The sequence below is a fragment of the Pleurodeles waltl genome, chromosome 8 (genome assembly GCF_031143425.1).
Source record: "Pleurodeles waltl isolate 20211129_DDA chromosome 8, aPleWal1.hap1.20221129, whole genome shotgun sequence".
NCBI lineage: Eukaryota > Metazoa > Chordata > Amphibia > Caudata > Salamandridae > Pleurodeles > Pleurodeles waltl.
The window spans coordinates 122,485,842-122,507,523 of record NC_090447.1 but is presented as its reverse complement, the minus strand read 5'-3'; the positions used below and the strand labels follow the sequence as shown (position 1 = coordinate 122,507,523).

General features: G+C 42.2%; 1 protein-coding gene across 1 annotated transcript in view; it reads right to left on the bottom strand.

Moving 5' to 3' along the window:
- Positions 1–21,682, bottom strand: part of MYO7A (myosin VIIA) — a 434,990-nt gene that overhangs the window by 8,495 nt on the left and 404,813 nt on the right. The window contains exons 44-47 of the mRNA XM_069203910.1: positions 16,507–16,613; positions 12,464–12,649; positions 4,348–4,464; positions 3,383–3,466 (exon numbers count right to left, since the gene is read on the bottom strand). Of these exons, the coding sequence (XP_069060011.1) occupies positions 3,383–3,466; positions 4,348–4,464; positions 12,464–12,649; positions 16,507–16,613 (494 nt within the window). The remainder of the gene's footprint in view (positions 1–3,382; positions 3,467–4,347; positions 4,465–12,463; positions 12,650–16,506; positions 16,614–21,682) is intronic.

The following is a 21,682-nucleotide window of genomic DNA, read 5'->3' as shown; positions in this document are numbered from 1 at the left end:
TTGGCTCTCCCACTAGGTGAGGTGGTAGCTGGTGTAATAAATGCGGAATATCCTTCAATATGGAATGATCCAGTATGCCATGTCTCTTGTAGACAGATAATATATGACAAATGTATTACAGTCTGCCATTCCTTATCAGCCAGTTTAGATCTCACCCCAGCTATGTTCCACAACATAAGAATAATTGAGTCCCCTATTCATATCCTCCTGCTGTCAATCCAGATCCTTCATGTTACTCAAGGTGGTAAATCGACTGAAACACTGTAAGTTATCATGCCTATCCAGTTTACTAGGTACTTTCCTTGTATCCCCTGTGTATCTTGCACCTAGAATATTCAGCGTTCTATAAAAGTATCCTAGAGGAACAGCCATAATCTCCCTTCTCATACTTTTGCAAGTTCAATGTCTTTTTTCTAAATCTAGTAATAATTTACTCACAAAGAGAGGATCACGGAAATTAACCACTATACAATCTCCCTCTTCTTCATCCAAGTATCCCACCCACTGGACTCGCCTTGCATATAAACTTTCACTAAATAGTATATCTGGAGTACATATATTCATCAACATCCAATGTACTACTTTATTACGTAATTCTGGCCAGGTTTCAACGATATTTGATCCCAATTTGGGAACGTTTTTTAAAATGATAGTATATGGAGCTGAATCTGGGGTAGTCGTAAAACCTCTTTCACAGGTCTATCTCTATTCACACTCTGCCATTTATGGTTTACAATTAATTGCCTCGCTTGGTTAGTAATATGTGCTTTGAGTTCAGATGGTTCCCTCTGTGCGGGGTAACAGCATTCTGTGCCTCTTCTATTAGAGTCCACATTCTCTGTCATTGTATTATTCCTTGTACCTATATCCACTTCATTTTCATTTGGGGTAATATCGCAGCCAAAGGACAAGTTTTCAGCATCACTGAGTTAACGCTTACTTCTATCTTACTTTTACGTTCTTTTATCGCCTTAATTTCTGACAATACCTTGGACTCTATATTGTCTAATTGCTGTGTAATTTCTTAAACAAAGTTTCCAAACTTTTTAATACAGGCCCATCGTGGCCTAATGATGCAACTGATGGGTGACCTCCATGCATTTCCGTAGTTATTTTGCCACCTTTGGGAGTCTGTGGTGGTGGTATGGAATGAGATTTAGTTATCTGTCTACTTCTCTTCTTCTTCGGTGGCGGAGAGGTTGGATCTTCTATATTATTCAAAGGTTCAATTTCTACTATTGTGTCTATGGGTGCTAATGGGCCTAAAGAAGACCTAGGGACCGCCCCAAAAAGACTTTCCTTTGGGGATTCTAGTTCAATAATCAAGTCTGCAGCCTCAGTACTCACTTCTATGATAAGCTCATGTGCAACATTTTTGGTTGCCACTAAACGTGCTTCAGAATTAATGATCTCTTTATTGAGTTTCCCCATTGCATCTGTAAGATAGTTAGTGATCATATTAGTGGTATTAGAAGTGTTAGTACTTATATCGTTCCCCACTTCCTTTTCCCCATTGTAGATATGCGATATACTTGCTATATCAAGTAATCTTCACTAAACTAGACAGGAATTATACAAATCCTCAAGCCAAATGAAAAAAAACAACAAAGTTTGCCCAGCCCAGCCTCCTCTGGGCTCTGATGGGCCCGCTACTGGCCCAGTCCTAGCCTGGGCAGCGTCCTTTTCACCATGCCTCCAGGTGCACAAAGACAGCTGGGCGGCTCTAGTGTCGCTAAGGAGTCTAGGGCTTCTGGTTCAGGCTCCCCCAAAGCAAGGAGAAAGTTTGTTCTGTGGAGCCGGTTTGCAGCGTCCTTTTCACCGTGCCTCCGGGCACATAATGGCAGCCGGAGGCTCTAGTGTCGCTAAGGTGTCTGAGGCTTGTGGTTCAGGCTCCCCCCAAGCAAGGAGAAGGTTTGTCCCGCTGAGTGGGTTTGCTGCATCCTTTTCACCGTGCCTCCGGCGCAAAATGGCAGCTGGCGGCTCTAGTGTCGCTAAGAAGTCTGGGGCTTGTGGTTCAGGCTCCCCCAAGCAAGAAGAAAGTTCGTCCAGCAGAGCGGGTTTGCCGCGTCCTTTTCACTGCGCCTCCGGGTGCAAAATCGCAGCTGGCGGCTCTAGTGCCGCTAAGGAGTATGGGGCTTGTGGTTCAGGCTTCCCCCAAGCAAGGAGAAAGTTCGTCCCGCGGAGCGGGTTTACAGCGTACTTTTCACCGCGCCTCCGGGCGCAAAATGGCAGTCAGTGGCTCCAGTGCCGCTAAGGAGTCTGGGGCGTGTGGTTCAGGCTCCCCCCAACCAAGGAGAAAGTTTGTCCCGTGGAGCGGGTTTGCAGCGTCCTTTTCACCAAGCCTCCGGGTGCAAAATGGCAGCAGGCGGCTCTAGTGCCGCTAAGGATTCTGGGAATTGTGGTTCAGGCTCCCTCAAGCAAGGAGAAAGTTTGTCCCGCAGAGCGGGTCTGCAGCGTCCTTTTCACTGCCACTCAAGAGCAGGTGTTAAAAGGGGACTTCAATTTTTTTAGAATGGACTTCTATGTACTCTGTAGGAGGAGCGCCAGTATTTTGGCGCTACTCCTGCAGAGTGCATCAATAGCGTAAAGAAAAATGACACTATTGCCCCCTACCCTGCGCCATGGTGCACCGTATTTTAAATACGCTGCACACATGGTGGCGGTAGGGGGGTGCTAAGGGGCGCAGCGCCACTTTCCATAAATCTGCCCCTATTTATGGGGAATTGGCGTACGGCAGCGCTGCAAGGCTTCTTTATGAAATACAGTGCATTCCTATTTTTCCCCCTGTCCTGGCACATGGGGGATTTCAATCACTGTGTTTTTGATTATCGAGAGTGGTTGTTTTTATCGTTCTTTCGTAATAGTGTTTTTTTGGTGGTTTCTTTAGCATACTATTTTCCAAACACTTTTTGCTCTTGATATATGACTCATTTTTTCGTTTCCACTTATTTCCCTGGACAAAGGGCAAATGCAGCCCGAAATCCATTAGGGACATTGGAATGTAAACCCAGAAATTGAAGATTTCAACAAGAATTACATTTTGAAATTATATCATAATTTTTGTCAGTTGACCTCCATATTTGCAATCAACAACTACAAATCCATTAAAAATATTTAAGAAAATATCCTTCATTATTTTTAATTGAAGGACAACAAGAAAATTGTACGTAACACAAACGTTTTAAACAAAAATCGTTTTTGTACTTGTGCCCATTTGAGATAAAGCTTAAAGAGACGATATGATATTGCACTGTGGGATTTTACCCAGTAATTGGAGAAGCTAATTTTAAAGCTATTACAGCAGTAAACATATGAGTATGAAATTAAGTTTTCAAGATGTTGTGAATACATCTGGTAGATGCTGCTTTAAATCCTGCCTTACCTTGGTTTTTGGATCAATTAGGCTGACCCCGTGCTTGTTGACAGCAATTATCAGGATCTCTGGAAAATTTGGCTCCGTTGTTTGCTGTGAAAAATTAAAGAAGAATGTTTTATGTACTTGGGGAACTAAAACACTGCACTTAGAAACCCTGCCAAGTTTCAGCACACAAAGTTAATTATATTTTCCTTGAGAAAACACAATTAACTTCTCCAGGTTTGTCAGATCACTGCAGGCCTAACTATGCTGCAAGATATTCAACCATCCGAGTTAGATTTAGGGGAACATTTATCAAAGGGTAGCATCACTTTTGCACCACACAATGGGGTGCAAAAGCAATGCAACCCTTAAAATGTGATTTATCAAGCCACGTTGCGTGGCCCTGACTGGCTTGACAAATCCAGAGCAATGCAATGATGCGCAAATTGCTGCATTGCATCACTCTGCCCTAAGGAGAGTTTCTATGGATGCTGTGTGGGTGTTCCCACGCATCACCCATGGATTGTGACGCATTCCCAGATTGACCATAGATGGTAGACCTGGGAATGTGCCAAAACTGCTACGCCTCCCCAGGTAAGGCGTAATGAGGAGAAATGTGTTGCTCTATGTGTGCTGCAAAATGCTTCAGGGAATTGTTTTTGTGCAGGAAGGTTCCCCGTCCTGCACAAAAACAATCCTGCTTACAACGCAGGCCCTCTTGCATGATGGTGCACCAGCGCAGGGAAAAGGCAGGAATGAGCTGTACAATGTTAAATAGAGCACTATAGTGCCCTTTCCCAGTCACAAAGAGCAGCAAGGTCGCTTGCTGTGCTGCATGACTTCTTAATAAATGTGCTCCATGATATGGGAGAGAGTTCATGCATGTTTGTCCAATTTTCACTGATGCAACAATTACACTTCATTTTACAATTTTAGAATTTTACAATCTACAACTTAAGAACAAATCCTGCTGTGTGCCATTGCCCTACCTTAACTTCAAAGAATGCAGATCCAAATGTAGGCCACTTGAAGATAATCTTCAGGAAGGCAAGCTTGGCTTCCTCTCTACTTTTCCCAGCATGCTTATTGAAATACGCCACAATGGACTAGAAAGGAAAACACACATTATTTACAAAATAAGGGCACACATGATATTGTACTCTAAATATCCCAGCTTGTGTAACTTTGTAACATGACAGAGTCACTCTGTCTTGAAAATGTCTTCTTTTGATGGCTACTGCATGAGAATAAGCATTCTAGAAAACACACCATATCACCTCCAAACATATGTGCCTCATGTCTGTCTTTTGTGGTTGAGAATCACATTATCCTGCTTTTACTTAACACCTTTTCCACTCCCAACACTTGCCAGGAAGTAATAATTCCATAACCACATGTAGACTTTGTTATTCTACAAAACAAAAAATCATTTTAGTGGTAGATATGTACTTGTATTCAGTTACCCTCACATTAGATTGCCTAACCTGACAATTATTTTCTTTAGATATGATGCATTACAAATAATGATATCCTTGATAAAACATTTATCCAAGCCCTTGTCATCTCAAACCTTAAAGAACAGAGCTGGTACTGGCTCCCTTTCCTTCTGACGTATGATGTATCTTTCAAAGAAATCTAGTGGCTGGATCTTCAGCATCCCTCGGCACACAACTCACAGGAAGCACCAATGCTTGCAAGGTGATGTAGACTAGTGATGAAGTTGCCAATCGTGGAACCTGGAGGCCTGGAATCTAATCCTGCCTTCAGTCGTAAAAAACCTTGAAATCATGGAGAAATCACTGGATGTCAGGGTGTCTCAAAATGTGAAATATTTAGAAAATACAACTGCACAGTCCTCCATCTAGTAGAGCACTGTCTAATATTGTCCCAATGAGAAGTTCTTGTCTGCTCCCCTGTAACCTGGCCTAAACCAGACAGTATTCAGAATTGGTTCTATGTACTATATATCATATTTGAGATGCTTTTTGCAGCAGAAAATGTCTTCCCTGCTATCTTCACACATTGGTTTGGGTCACAAGCAATCTGTAGCTACTGACCTATCAACTTCTTCTGGCTTCTCGTCTCAGGCCAAAATGTAGTTGTTTGTCCACTCTCTATCCTAAGCCTGTGTCACTGTTTTATTATAAAGAATAAATATTAAATGTAATTGTGGAATATCAACTAATTTACTCTCGAGTGACTACTAATCCTAAATACCCAAAATATTTGTCAACTGAAATGGCATTTTTCCAGTACCTAATGATAAGCCCAATTAAATCCACTCTATAGTAGAAGTCACCCCTTCAACAAAGCCAGGAGGAGGAAAAGATGCAGGAACTATCCAGATCATATGAATGGCTTTCAGCAGTCAGTGGAGAAAACAGATGGAATATATGCAAAATCTGTAATTTAACGAAGGTGAGGAGAGATAATTGTACTACAGAGTGATGGGATAGTCAGCTAGAACTGTGTAAGCTGCGGAGAGAATCAAGCGGAGGCAGAGTAAAACATGTGCAGTCTTGGGTCTCTTTTAGTTAGTCTTTCAATCTCTGCCTTTGTCATCACAAAGATTCTTAAAAATGTCAGCCTGACAAGTTCTGGCCTCAGAACATTTTGATGCTCTTCTGCACTTAAGACTGTCTGGTACATACCCAATGAGTTGCCTTGATACTTCGCTGGTTTTATGTGATTGTGTTTCTGAACACTTGGGTATTGTGTGGCCACCTGATTTCAAGGCTTTTTCAAATCTTTCTGTGAGCTTGTTGGGAATCCTCTGTGAAGTATTTTGGAGTAGCCCATCTGTTCCATCAATGGGGCTTTATTTATCTCCCTTGATTGTTTGCAGGAGTGGGAAGATTTCCCGTAAAAGAAATGTAGATTTTCAGCATTGCGTATTTGTACAAGCAATAGTTTTGTGTTTAATCTGATTCACAGAGTTCTTGCTTTTTGTGACATGAGTGCGGAATCACCTTTTTTGTTGTAGTAGAAAAGTCAGAGTGAAGTTCATCAGGTTCTGTCCCTTCCAGTAGCAGGGTCGTTTATCTGTTTAGGCAGATGAAGGTTTCTTTCACCAGTGGAACATGAAGTCTATGAGTCATTCAGTGATGTTTACCTGGTTCCCCAATGTGTTACTTAGTGGGATATGGACATGGTGTAATCAGCAGCATAGAAGCAAAACTGGCAAATTCAAGTATGTATGACAGTGGCAGCATATAACTATTGACACGTAAGAGTGGGAGTGGGGGGCATGTGTCGCACCACATGCACAATTTATATTGATGATTCCTTGAGTCTAAATCATGCATGTTTTCTTTGGATGAAAAATAAGATCCAGCCTAAGACGGGGCAACATCCCATCATTTGTCCATTGAGTGTTTGAGATCTCAAAAGTGGTATAGTCTAGTTAGATATTAAGGCATATTAGAGCAGCTAGTCTGCATTCACTAAACATGATGCCCAGTCTTTGTAGTTTGTCCCCTTCTGGGGCCTGAATCTTGGTTTTAGGTCTTGTAGGTGATGACTGTGCTTCACATTCTTTTAGAATTGCTTGCTCACCTGTTTTACTTGGATTTGACTTGAATAAGACAGTACCATTTTAGCTAATCACAAGTGTTTCCCTTAGATAGGGGTGGTTAAGGCATAATTATAGGTTTGGGAGAAAATCCTTTGGAGAGAGATACAATGATGAGGCTTCAGAATGTGGCCATCAGTGTAGAGGAGAATGTATTCATGTTGGCTGCTAGGCTTTGTTACCCCCAATATTCAAGGGTATTTGTCTTTTGGGCAATGATAATAACGTGGTCCATGCTCACTACTTCAAAGGACTCGATGAAAGCTTAGATGGTGTTGGTGGAAGAATACAGTGATAGTTCATGGTTGAGTGAGATGGAATGCCAGATGTCCAAGACGTCTTCCAAGCTCTTGAGACGTGGAAGGCTTAGAGATTCCAGGCCAGTAGGCATGAACATACTGATGGTTTTTTTGTCTGGTGCCTCAGTTATGGGCTTAGTTATAGATTTTTTACTCTTTTGATTGCTTTATGATAGCCCCTCCAGCATCTCGTGTAGGGTTCCTTTTCAATCCATGACTTGCACCACTCAATCAATCAATCAATCTAATGCTACTAGCAATCAATCTAATGCCACTAATGCTTCAAGTTGTGGTAGTTTGATTTCAGTTTGCCCACTGTTCCATGAATCATGGCCCAGACTTACAAAAACTATACGCAATACAGTGGAGCAACTAAGGTTGCTGTGCGGCATTGTGTGAAAGGTAGAGAGAACAGCGCCATATCTACTAAGATATGGCATTGTTTTCCTCTCCCCCTACATTGGTACACTTTAGTCTGCCATATGCCAACGCACACACCCTTATGCAATAGTGCAAGGGTTTGTGTGTTATGTACGGAATAGTTTTTGTACTGGAAGGGGACTCTTTCAGCATATAACTATCTAACACTTTCCTGCTTTGTATGTGTGCTGCACAATGTAGCTTGTATGCAGAGTAGGAAAATTGAGGGGAGATTAAAAGACTTCTCTTCATTACACCTGCCTCGAGAAGGCATAAGCTTTTTACACACATCCTTGTCTACAAATGTAGACAATGCCTTTGATGAAAACTAATGCAAACTAGCGCATAGCGTCAGTAAATCTGGGCCTTCCCGTTTTGGTTTTCAGCTCAGTTTTTTCTTTCCTCAATTTAAGAGGGCCCAAACTTTCAAGTGATAGTTATTCTGTGGTGCATATTATGATCTAACGTAATATGCAGGTCAATTCTGATTATGCTCTATTTTTTATTAGGTACTACCATGCTTACTTCCTTGTAGTACCTGCCCGTTATGGATGTGGTTTCTTCCTTGTCACACATGAAATAAATACAGTAACTTTATGGAAAATGCTGGCTTCCTAATGAGTACCATATGGATACGTTGTTGCTAGAAATACGGGAAAGGTGACGTGGTATAGAACTATGTTAATCTCTACATTGAATCTGCAAGACCCCAAGTCATGCCCAATACACAAAGGCCCTGATTCTAACTCTGGCGGGCGGCGGAGGCCGCCCGCCAGAGTTCCCCCCTCCAGAATACCGCACCGCGGTCGTAAGACCGCTGCGGTGATTCTGGGTTTTCCACTGGGCTGGCGGGCGACAGCCAAAAGGCCGCCCGCCAGCCTAGTGGAAAACAACCTTCCCACGAGGACGCCGGCTCAGAATTGAGCCGGCTGAGTGGGAAGGTGCGACGGGGGCAGTGGCACCCGTCGCGAATTTCAGTGTCTGCAAAGCAGACACTGAAATTCTTTGTGGGGCCCTCTTACGGGGGCCCCTGCAGTGCTCATGCCATTGGCATGGGCACTGCAGGGGCCCCCAGGGGCCCCACGACACCCCATACCGCCATCCTGTTCCTGGCGGCAGAGCCGCCAGGAACAGGATGGCAGTATGGGGTGTCAGAATCCCCATGGCGGCGCAGCGAGCTGCGCCGCCATGGAGGATTCTTTAGGGCAGCGGAAAACCGGCGGGAGACCGCCGGTTTTCCACTTCTGACCGCGGCAAAACCGCCGCGGTCAGAATGCCCTGCGGGGCACCGCCAGCTTGTTGGCGGTGCTCCCGCCAACCCTGGCCCCGGCGGTCCATGACCGCCGGGGTCAGAATGACCCCCAAAATGTCTTTTTAATGCAAAGGTTGCGTCACCCATTGCTTCAACTCGAGATCTTCCTAATTGCTCAGCACTGAGACAACATCCACATTCATGCTAAAGTCACCATGGATATTACAGCCTCAAAGAAATATAATGTTTTGGCCTGTGCCAGATATCTAATTCTATGTTATCCAATTTGAGGGAAACGAAGGATTAGAGAAGACCTTAGCTTCCCGAGGGTATATTGGATTAGGCTCACTAATTGTTTGAGCAGTAGAGTAAAAAACCTACACTGTCATAGCTACTCTGCAACAACACCCGCTAGGGTCTTTTTTAGGATCGCTCTCCCTTAGATTGAAAGTGACATGCTTCATCATTGAGTTCCTCATCCAGAATGACGGTACATAAGGATGGGCTCGGCCTTCCTCAGGTAGCTCCTGATATTGCTAGGGATCAAATATAGAAATAAAAAACCCCAGCGAAAAGAACTGGTCATATATTTTATTCATTGGTTTCCCTAGTAAGATTAGTCATACAAAATGTACCAGGAGGATGTGGGGAACGGATTAGTATCCTAGCGCCAGAGGGTCTACATGATATGGACGTACTATGCCACAGTGGTCAGTCAGCCTTTATTGGAACCAAAATGGATTCCTATCAATCATTCATGAATCCACTTGTGATTCACAATTTGTAATGTTTATGAGTCAGTGCACGCACACTTGTGCATACATACATATATTCCTGAGTCAGCATGCACAAACTCATGCATACATACATTTATTCCTTTGTTGGTAACCAGGTATAAATCTGTAAGGCAGGGATGAAAGACGCATAATTATTGTCTTCTTTTTCATGTTGTTAAAAGCACACCATGCGAGTTAAACACACAATAGTGGAACATTCTGTGTTCACATAGAAAAGTTTCACTCAGTGATGTGGTGGAATGTGGCAACACAATAAATAGGCAGCATTTCCATTTGTATTTAAAAAAATAGTGGTGGATACTCAAGACTTAAAATCCACATTGTTGAACTTAAAAATAATATCCTCAGATCCAGCCTCAAAAGTACCTAGATACCACGCTGTGGGAGCAGTTTCACAACAGATTTAAGCACTTGTTGAGACATAAGATGCTAGCGAAGTCAGAACATGAATAAGGAATAACAGTCACCCTGGCCAGTGCTTTTCCTTAGGTAATTATATTTCTAAAGTTCATCCCTAGCGATATCAAGAGCTCCATCAATCTGAATGAGAGACTCAATGATGAAGCACGTCACAATCTGTGGGTGAGAGTGCGTAAATAAAACCGTAGAAGGGTGTTGTTGCAGAGTAGTTATAACCGCATAGTGTTTTTACTCTACTGCTCAAACATTAGTGCTCCTTATCCAGTATACTGCACAGATATCGAATTCAACAGACCTGCAAACTCGTCTTAAAAATCTCTTAAGAGACTGAAGGTCTGTATGTACATGGTCACTAAGATCAACTCCATCTGTGCCATGACTGTTATCTTGAATACGATTGCCTCAAAAGATAATATTTAGGTTTTGTTTAATCTCTGTTGATACCCCCTTCCTATTTACTACGATCTCTACTCCTCCTGCATTTCCTGATTCTTTTGACAGATCGCAAATTTGGCTAGTACTATGGCATTCTCAACCATATTGGAATAGTGTATCAGCCTGACATGGCTAACACATCTATTCATCTCTGCCACCCCACCCCAGTGCCAATACATTTTAGCTTGTTCATGTGTTTTACAGCTAGTGGGTTCAAAAAGTTGCCATTTTGGTTTACACAAATTCAGTATTCTTGTCCTTATCTTACAGTGTACCTCTTCTGATCTCTACATAAAGGCACCCTCTTCTAGTCTTATCATCATATGAACAACAAATACCTATTGTAACACATTCACCACCAACATTCAAACCCATGAATGCTGTCCTACAGGACAGAAGGGTCAACAGTCTCTAATGTCAATGACACAACTAATGGGATTAAGTCCCTGACAGGTCATGAAGTACGCGCACCAAGACATACTTGGTCCCCTAATTGGTATAATATCCACCTATATGGGATCCAGCAAGGCATTTATTGAAATAAAATAGTCAAGCTGTTACTCTGTAGTAACTTTAATCAAGGTGCTTTGCTGTGTAAAACACAACTGATCCACATTACAAATTAGCTACCTGTAGGAATTACATATTTTCCTTAATTATGATGTGATTACAGGCTCCTTGAGTGAGAGGTAGCTCAGCCTTTTACTAAAATTGATAATAATTGATGAAGTCCATAACCTGAGTATAGACCCATGATCTCAGAGTCACTTAGGTGAATTCAACCTGGGAGCCTCACCATTTTTCCATTCCTGCTGTGTCTTCCATGTTTTTCACTGTTTTTCTATCTTCTTCCACCTGGGGGTGGTTGCAGTCTAATTGCATTAAAAAAAAGCTTGACTTATTTCGGTGAATGCGTTTGGTTTTGGACCCCATGCCTGCTGGCCTGTCCTGAACTGTACTTGCCCCACTTTTTGCTTCTGACTTTCTTTTAGGTACTCAGATGCAAGTAGGGGTGCCCAGGTTTTACTTCTTTGCTGATACTGACAGATAATCTCCAGGGTTCCTCCTAGTGCTTAATTTGAGTCGGTGGTTGGGGGTAATGGCCACTGGCAGATATTTTCTCCGGATCTGCACTTATTTTCCTGCCCAGATTTAGACTCAGAACAAGAGAGAAAAACAAACAAGAGGGAAAGAAGCTGTAGGAAAAAGGCAGAAAAAACATGACAGAAGGGAGACAGGAGGGATGATGAGGAACCTGCAACTGAGATAAAGGGTCAGTGAGTGTCTGGTGACAGGTTACAGAAGCATAAGTGGAGTAAAGAGGTTGCAGCCTTGGTATTCACTGCATTGACATTCAGTACAGTCGGCCGTGGGCTTCTGAGCAAATCTTTGAGCCCGACACTTACTCTTTCACAAATTAAGCACTGGGCCTCTCCCCCTCCATGCTTAACCCACTCTAGCCCCCTCTGTCCTATCTGCTGCTGCTGCCGGCAAGCCAGATGTGTGTGTCATGCAGCACTGGTGTGAAGTTCTCCTGCTTGGAGTTCATCACAGCAGCTTGGCAATACATGACCTGGGGATGTTTGACATTTTACAAAGCATAAACACAGAGTTAAGTCTAAGCACCAGCTCTCATGAAACAAGAGTTCCATCTGGTGAATTGCACGTGGGTTACAAGAGGCTTTGTATCATAATAGCAGAGGGGGCTCAGGGCCTTATACTGACACATTCCTAGGCGCAAATGTAATCATTGATTCAATCATTGCATATAATCTTAATGTTATAGAAAAAAATAAAAGGGAAGGTTGAAAACAACATGACAGAGACACTCTACAGATTTACAATGCATGGAAAGAGTTTCACACACATCAATCGCAAACATTTCCTTTGACTTAGAACAGTTACACTTACTCGCTTCCAGTCATCTGGGGTAAGCTGCCGAAGAAGATCCTGAGGCACTAACTCCTTCAACATCTTTGGGATGTTTGGGAAATAGGACTTGTCATCTTCAAACTTTACCCTGTAGATCAGAGCTCCTAGCTGGAGCACATCTTCCCGGGAGCATTTGTGGTAACCTCGTAGGTATTTCGGTAATTCCTGGACAGATGAATACAGAATTAAGAAGCACCCACAGATCCGCTGCAGAGGCGAGCACCACCCAAAGAACCAGATTGAATAAACTAAAATTGTTAAAACCTAGCAGGACCTCTGGTTTTAGTATAAATGTATTTATCACTGTATGTTGTGGTTTCTGCAGACTGCTATAAGTACCAAAATTATTGTAAGACAGAAAAATACAGATATGTCAGATGTTTATTTGATGTTTAGTCGTAAGAAATCAAAAAAGTTAAAAATATGGCAAGTTAGAAAAACACAGATATGCCAGAATATGTCAGATATTTGATGTTTATTCGTAAGAAATCAAGAAAGTCAGAAAGCAAATACATTTTACCAAGGGCATAACAACATATTTCAACTTGCACAAGGCAACTATCCACACATGTTCTTCACACAGTGCTTAATTCTTACCTCTGTTTGCTGGTGTTGTGCCCTGGAACATATTGTCGAGCCACAGGAGTTATTTCTATAGGACTTACAGATCAGACACACGTGGCTACAATAGCAGAGCCTATGCCATGTTGGAGCAGTGCTAGTCTACAAGTTTAACCCAGTTTCCTAACACCCACTAGAGCCAGAACTGTATCACCCATCATGGCCTAAACAAAACGTGGGCTCCATACAGAATCTCACCAGCTACATCTGCTAAAACATGTACAGTCACTTCTCGACTCCGAAATCTATCTTAATGTTTGTTAGCACTGCAAAAGTGTATACATCTGTCTCCCTAGTATATATTGCTCAAACCACCCCCGCAAACAGTCCAAAACTATGCAGCTCACTTATTGTTCAGATTGAAATGACAATAGTCCCATCACACCAGCCCTGAAATTCCTTCATTGACTTCCAATACAAAAATAACCTTCAAAACATTTAACATTGTACAGAAGGTACTCTATAGATGGTTACCAAACTAACCTGTGTGTTGAACTGACTAGGAACCACTAGCCACTCCCTATTTTTAACCCAACAATTTAGACACAAGAAATATCAGGGTCGAACTCTTAAAGTCAATGAATCCTCAGTCTGCAAATATCTACTACTACAGCTGAGACTGGAAAACAAACCCCTCAAATTCAGAAGGTCATTAAAGACCTACTACTTCATCTTGGCTTATGAATAATTATATCTTCTTCACAATAGCGTTCTACAGTTGGACCCTTAAGCCGGGCCTGGCCCGGAACCCAAGTCTGTCTTTGGCTAATTCACACAGGCTCTTAGACCACTTGCTCTTTTTTAAAGCTTTGTGATCATATGTGACATCTGTGCATCTCCTGGCATATTACATAGCTTCCGGAGGACTGACTGGTTCTCCAGTAGGAAGTTCTTGCAAATCTTTAAAAATTCATATATCCTGTTCCCCTGACTGGATTTGTCATTTTGATGCAATTTTACTCATTACATTTTTCTTTATTTTTAAAAAAATTGTTGTGGGATTTTATTGTGTTGTGTTTGACTTTTAAAGTGTTTTGTTACTACTGAATACTTTACATATTTTCAAAGGTAAGCCTACCTGCTGTGTACCTGGACCACTCAGAGGGTTGAGTACAGATTTAAATTATTTAAACTGTGCTCTATCTTTGCATGTTTGTGACCTTATTTAATGTGGTGGACTCACCCATCCATCCAAATTAATATTTCACTTTCTTACAGTAGGAAATTATCTCTAACCTTGAGTAAGATCGTAACTGCCTTTAATCCAGTGAGCTCTCAAGTGATTGCTTGACTCTGAATCCATGAGTAGGCTATTGAACGGTTCCTGACTATCTCTAGTCCTGAGTGAGCTATACCTATACCTGACTGAGATTCTGAAAGTCTCTAAACTTGAGTGAGCCTTGAGTGGTATCCTGACTGTACCTTAAGCCTGGATGAACTCTAAATAATGCCTAGACTTTTGGTCACTTCAGACATGGCAGGGCTGTTTGGCAATACACTCTTAATTCATCTTTTGTGGCAGTGCACCACAGAGTTAATACCACAAAAGTAAACCGTGAGTGTTGTCTCAGCAGTACAGGGTGAGTGTAGTCATAGGACAGTGTTCTGCATCATAGTCAAGGAAATGATGTCATAGCTCACTTAGGGACATATTTACAAACCCCTGGCGCCAACAGAGCGTATGTTTTTGTGACGCTCCTGCACTGTGCACTGCGCCATATCTACAAGGCATTGCTAAGCCACTGTTTGTGGCTTAACACCGCCGTGTGAACATGGGCCCCTTTGATTCAGTTTTCTGTGGCAGAGGGGTGAGAAATAGGTGTTGCTTTGGGCATTCCACCTCAACACCCACCGCTTTTGACTCCTTCCCAGATTTACAAGGAATCGTAAATCTGAGGCCCAGGGGTGGTGTTAGCATGGCACAACAAGGAGAAATGCTTTTATTTCTCCTTGTTTTTGCTTTTTGAATGTGTGCTGCATTCTGCAGCACACACAGAAAGAGCAAAAATCCAGATGAATGATTGTTTATGTACAGGAAGGTGCCCCTTACTGCGCATAAACAATCATTCAATAATGACGATTTGCTACTTCTATGTGTGCTGCATTCTGCAGCACATATAGAAGTGCCAAATCGCCATTGTAGATTGTTTATGTGCAGGAAGGGACACCTTCCTGCACATAAACAATCATTGCCTTCAACGCAGACACCCTTGCACCATTGTGCAAGGATGCCTGCATTGGCGCTAGCAGCTAAATTTAGCGCCACCCTTAGGGGAAACAAATGGGTGCACCATACTTTTGTAAATACGGTGCATCCTTGCATTTCAGAACTGACGCAGTATGGCACTGCTATTGTTGGTGCAGCACGGCGCTGCACCCGTTCCTTGTAAATGTGACGCTAAGTGCTGTTAAGGAGTGCAGATTGACTTACTTTGCACCAGTGCTGTGTGAATTCTGTCACAACAGTGCAATGTGCAGTGTGAGTGCTGCCACAGCTAAGAAAGTGCTGTCACAACATGGTAAGCACTGTCACATAAACGCAGATTGAATGTTAAGCCTGTCGATGGGGCTGACAAGATGCTCTGAAAATAAATTCCAGTCCTTCCCTTTCTTTTCAAAGTAAGCACAATCCTCTCATCGCTCCAGCCAAAATAGCCAAGGACAAAGAACAAAGCAAAAGGGCAAGCTGGTTCACCGGGGAACTGCACTCCACCAAATGTAAAGACCACACCACCTTTAGGACCACTCTCAACCAGTACCACCGCCTCCTGAAAGGAACCAAGAAGAACGCACTAGCAGATCGCATCAAAGCCAGCACAAACCACAGCAAAGAACTCTTCATCATCATGAAGGAGTTCACCAATCCCGCAACCACTGAGAATTACATCACTCCCTTCCAGGAACTGTGTGACAAACCTGTGGTCTTCTTCCAGGACAAGATCTCGACCAACTACGAAACCTCTGAATGCCAACGCTCTGCTGCAGATAGCATCAACCAGCTGACATCCATGAGCACAAACTGTTGAGCCAACAGCAGAGGATGCTCCTTCTTGCAACTGCCAGCCAAGGCATGGAACAGCCTCACCCTGCACCTCATAACTGCACCATCACTCCAGCAATTCAGAAGAGAACTAAAGACCTGGTTGTTCGAATGATCCACGCAGCAACATAGAGCTCCAGCACCTCGAGACCCTCACAAAGTGATTTGCCGTGCTCTATAAATATTTGATTGATTGAATTAATTGAATGTTTGAGATGGAGATGCACTGTAATCCTGTTACTATAACCTGGAAGCAATTTTCCACACTGACAAGCACATTTCTATTAGGTGAATGTTATGAAGTATTGAACACCAAAGTTATATTATTTATTTTTCTGCAGCTCTTCCTTTAAAACAATACCTGATAATAGTGGAAAATGGAATCTGCCATAGAATCCTTTCCAGGCACTGTATTTGTCCAGAGTTTCTTCATAAAGAATACCTGGTAGGTGAGGGAAGGCACTATACCTGCAAAAGAGAACACAACTCAGCACAGGTGGTCGTATTATAACACAGTATTAGGTGAAAGTAATGCAGCTAAAGGGCTTAAACCATGGATGTAAGAAATAATGACAATTTCAACATCACTGTATTTACTACTCATTTCTGATTTGAAATATTTAAATCCACCTGTGCTCTGTAAATTCCACATGTAGAACAAGTATTCACAAATGAAATAGGTTTTGCCTTGTCAAGCCATCTCTTCCAAATCCCAGGCAATGACAAAAACATTTGTTTTGGGTTTCAGAGAGGTTAACTAAGCATGTTCACTAACCAATCTGTTACATATATCTACTTTCAATGGTTCTTTTTTGTGGCTACTTTTGTGTCTTGGTAGTCTCATACCATGGCTGCCCGCCATAAACCAGTGATTACCACCACTGTGTCATGACAAGTATACCTGGAAGAGGGGGGAGCCATGGGGCTAGGCAAAGTGATGTGTGGGGAATATATGGGGAGAGTAATCAAGAAGCAGTGCAAGAGAGGGCTAAAATTCCTGCCTGAACATCAAGGGGAAACAGCAGACATCAGATGTTCCAAGAAGGTGGCCAGGCAGGCACAATGAAGTCAGTGGCATTCATTTCCCTTCACAAGTGCATCTTTACAGACAGGGAGAGACAGTGCAGGCTGTGCTGCACACCGTCTCTGCTGGAGGTAGGATACCCTTTTCAGGTCTCCCAACAGTGGGTTGTATGGTATGCTCAGTGAAGTGCCAAATGCACATTTCTCTATTTCTTATCAGTAGATTTCACTTCAATTTGAAGCTTCAATTTGGAGCATCAGTAAGGCAAAACCTAAAAAGTACATCAGAGATTTATTTAATATAAGTTTGTATGCAGTGCTAACGGGGCCATCTTATAGTCACTTCAGAGTGCTGACTTGTGTCTGATTAAGGGCAATACATCAGGATAGTTAGAGTCTAACTGAGTATGAGCAGATTCTCCATCCAATATTATTGCCATTTTGAAAAGTAAAAAAACAAATTTTTTCTATCATCAATTTCAGCAATCACCTTATGCATCTTGGAGTTGAAAGCTCTATGTCTCAAGACTCATGTGGACCCACTTTTGTATTTTGATCTCTTAAGATTCTTTGTTTAATCAGGTTGAAGGTCACCAATCAGAGCTCAGTTCGGGCAGGGGACTAGAATGAAGACAGATTCTGAAGGTAGCTTTGGTCTTTCTCCTGTACACCTATTGTACACAGCACAGAATCTCAAGTTTAATCCTTGACTCCACAATGAGGGAGTGCACGAATTTTCATTTCATAGAAAGCTGAAAGTTGATACTCTTTACAACTGCATTGATCTGGAGAGAAAAGCTGGCATCTTTGTTGAAGGACCTCCTATGTATACAAGCCATTCATTTAGACAAGATTCAAGAACAGTTTCACCCAGAATCTAGAACTCAGTGTTATGCATACTGAGAGAAATTAAGTTATCTTCATTCATTGTTAGATGTGATGCATCTGGTGACACTGATGCTTGCCTGACTGCAAGGATCATTCTACAAGCAGGTATAAATATGGGTATTATTTGTTATTGTCTCAGTACTGGTGTCACAATGCATGTAGAAGCTAAACTCTATACTGCTCTACAAGTTATCTTAGGAGCGGGTGAATCTAGAGATCGAACCCTCCCTGAAGGCTATGTGGTTGGAGAGGATGAGGTGAAACCATATTATGGCACTTTCATTCACTCCTGTCCAATCTTTAATCCTTTTGAGGAGAGTGGTGTGGTCAACTGTGCCAAAAATATCTAGAATATACAGATGGCTAGCTTGCATTCATCTAAGGAGGTTAAGACTTCCTCTCTGGTGTCTGAAAAGTGGCTTCATTGAGTGTTCTTGTTAATCAGATAATTGATTATCTTCCACTTATCTATGTTATCCATATGAATACAGCATGTGTTTTAAAGTGGTTTCACAGACCAACAAAAAATGGGATTGATATGTCTGTCTTCTCATTCAGAACCAAGGCTCAAATGTATACTTTTTCATGCAAAACTGCGCTAATGTAGTTTTGCATGAAAAAATATACCGCCGGCTAGCGCCATTCCAAGATGCCGGCCGGGCATCTTATTTATGGAATGGCGCAATCCGGCGCAAAGGGCGGGCTAACGTCAAGGAAAATGATGTTAGCCGGGTGGGGGTGGCGGTATGGGAGAAGGGGGTTTTGCACCAAACAATAACGTAAGGCTGGTTAGAGTCACAAAAGATGACTCTAACCATCCTAGCATAATTTCTTGATGCTAAACCTACCATACCACATGACTCCTGTCTTATAAAAGACAGGAGTCATGCCCACCACCCCAATGGATAGCACAGGGGACAAGGGTCCCCTGGGCATGGTAATTGCACCCATTGCCATGCATGGGGGCCCATTTTCGGGCCCCCAATGGCACTTTAAAAAATAAAGCAAAATACTTACCTCTACTTACCTGGGATGGGTTCCCCAATCCTCCGCTGTTCCTCTGTTGTGGGTGGGGGTGTCCCTGGGGCCTGGGGAGGGCACCTGTGGGCTTATTCCATGGTGTTCCACCATGGAAATAGGCCCACAGGTCCCCGAACGCCTGCCCTGACCCAGGTGTTAAATAATGGCGCTAAGCAAGCTCAGCGCCATTATTTAGGACACACTTAAAAAAGGTAAATGAAATACCCTTACAGAGGATAGACACTAGTTAAGTCTGGAAAAAAGACACCTACATTCTAGTTCCAACCTCCCCACTTGACTAAACTATAATTGTCTGCCAAAATTAGGTTAGGTTCTGATTTAATCAACAGGATATGTGGTTTCCCAGCAATTTGTTAACCACTGTTGTATCCTTTATAGGCTAAGTGCCTGATTTAGAGTTCGGCAGTGGGGGTTACTCGATATCCCCCACTGCCATTCGCCATAGTATGATCCCATAATAGCCTATGGAGATCGTATTATGGTGGACGGGATATCCGTCATGTTTGTGATGGAGTAACCCGTCCACCAAACTCTAAATCAGGCCCTAAATATCCTAGTTTAATGTTAGACACATCACCAGACACATCACCAGACTTCTATGTAATTCTCCTACTCCCAGACCATGTAAAGTTTCTAGGATTACCATGGTCCATCAATGAAGTCCTGGAATCTTCTTCGTCATTTGAAATTATTGTTTCTATCAGGCAGACCCATAAAACAGTAGAAAATATTATCTCTAATACATCCAATTGCCTAATCATAATTATTCCAGAAAAGAGAAGGCTAAAATCATCATAGAGCAAACAATGAAATACAAAACTCCAACAAGTTAAAAAATTAGTTAATCTTTTTGCCCTATATATATTTAATGTTAAAACCAAGTCAATAAAAGCTGTAATTGTGTTAATTTGTGCTCTTGAATCTCAACAATCAATTCAAACAACATCCATTTAGCATTCCTGAAGATGTGACCAATTGCCTTTTGTGACAGACACTTAGGAGTCACTTGGAATGTTCTACAGTGATTCCACATATGTCTTCACTGATGGATTTGACTTAACATGTTTGCAATAAAGTACAGATCTGAGAGGAAAAAATCTAAGATTTTTCTTATATACATTTCGTTTTACTCAGAAATTGAAGTAGTGGGTCTCATGAGATGTAACAACTTTCTATACAATTGAGTCTAAATAACATTTGACTGCTGACTGTGTGAAAAAGAAAACCAAGGTAGCAGGCCTTTTCTATCTATGCATCCAGAATCTAGAACAATATTACCCTATCCTTATGGACCACCACAACGCTGTTCCAGTTTACAACAGATTTAAAGACACACCTCCTTAAAGAACATTACAATGGATTAGCAGTCCACAAACTAGTTACTGCTCCTATCACTTGTTGACTTTAAGCTTGTTGTTGTATTGTCTAAGCATTTTGTACATTTTCCTTTTTCTCCTTGGGCTCTACCCATCACCCTATAGCCTTTCTTTACTTCTTTTCCTTCTTTTAACTTCTATCCATTTCTGTGGATGGGTGGCCTAAAGTTAAGAGTCTTGTTGGCTTACTTACTTCCTTCACACATGCAGCCTCTGCTTTATCTACTAATGGGGATTTTTTATTTTGGAATGACAAATGTGTTCCCCCAATAGGTTTACAGAACCACCTTCTCAAGATGTGCCACAAGGGACACATGGGAATGTCTGCATTGGAAAATCAAATACAAAGGGGCATATTTATGAAAAGTGGCGCTGCACTAAGTGCAGTGCCACTTTTCTTTGGGCCCCCCCTAACGCCACCATGGTAGCGCCTTATTTATAATACGGTGCACCATGGCGGTAGTTAGGGTGACTAACGTAATAATTTGTGGTGCTAGTCCGGCGCTTTGCAGGACTATCGTCACAAATTATGACGCTAATCCTGCAAAGCACCCAGAAGCCCATTGTAATCAATGGGAGCCTCCTTTTAACACATGCACGGGTGTTAAAAAATGCCGATAAAAATGGTGCAAAGGAATCTCTTCATCTGGCAATGGTATTCCCTTTGTCCCAGCAGGTCGCAAGAGGTTATGGTCATATAAAATCACGGCACACACTATCATTGGGGTTTCCCCTCTTGTGTTGATTTAACAAAGAAGACAACCTACATCACTGGTATTGTGTAAGCATTTTAAACATTTGCTTTCTTTTCCCTTTTCTCATTATGCTCTACCCTTCTCCCTATAGCCTTTCTTTCCTTTCCTCCTTTTACCTTCTACCATTTTAGGTAAAGCCAAGTGCTTGAGCTTATAATATTTAGGGATTAACCTTCAGGGTTTTTTCAGTTGGGAGATTCATTGTATGTGAGTTAAGTAGGTGGGAAGACGCTGAATAAGGTGCTCCTGATTTCCACCTTCTACTGCGTGTGATTCTGCTTACCTTTGCTTCAACACTTGTCTTTGACAATGTACATTCTCCGCTGCCTTTTAGCTAGGCTTTCACTACAGAAATAACATATATTTAACATGAAGACAAATCTGTCCCTAGCTTAGACCAAGATAGATATCAAATAAAAGAGACCACTAGAAAATTAAAACTGAGGTATTCTAA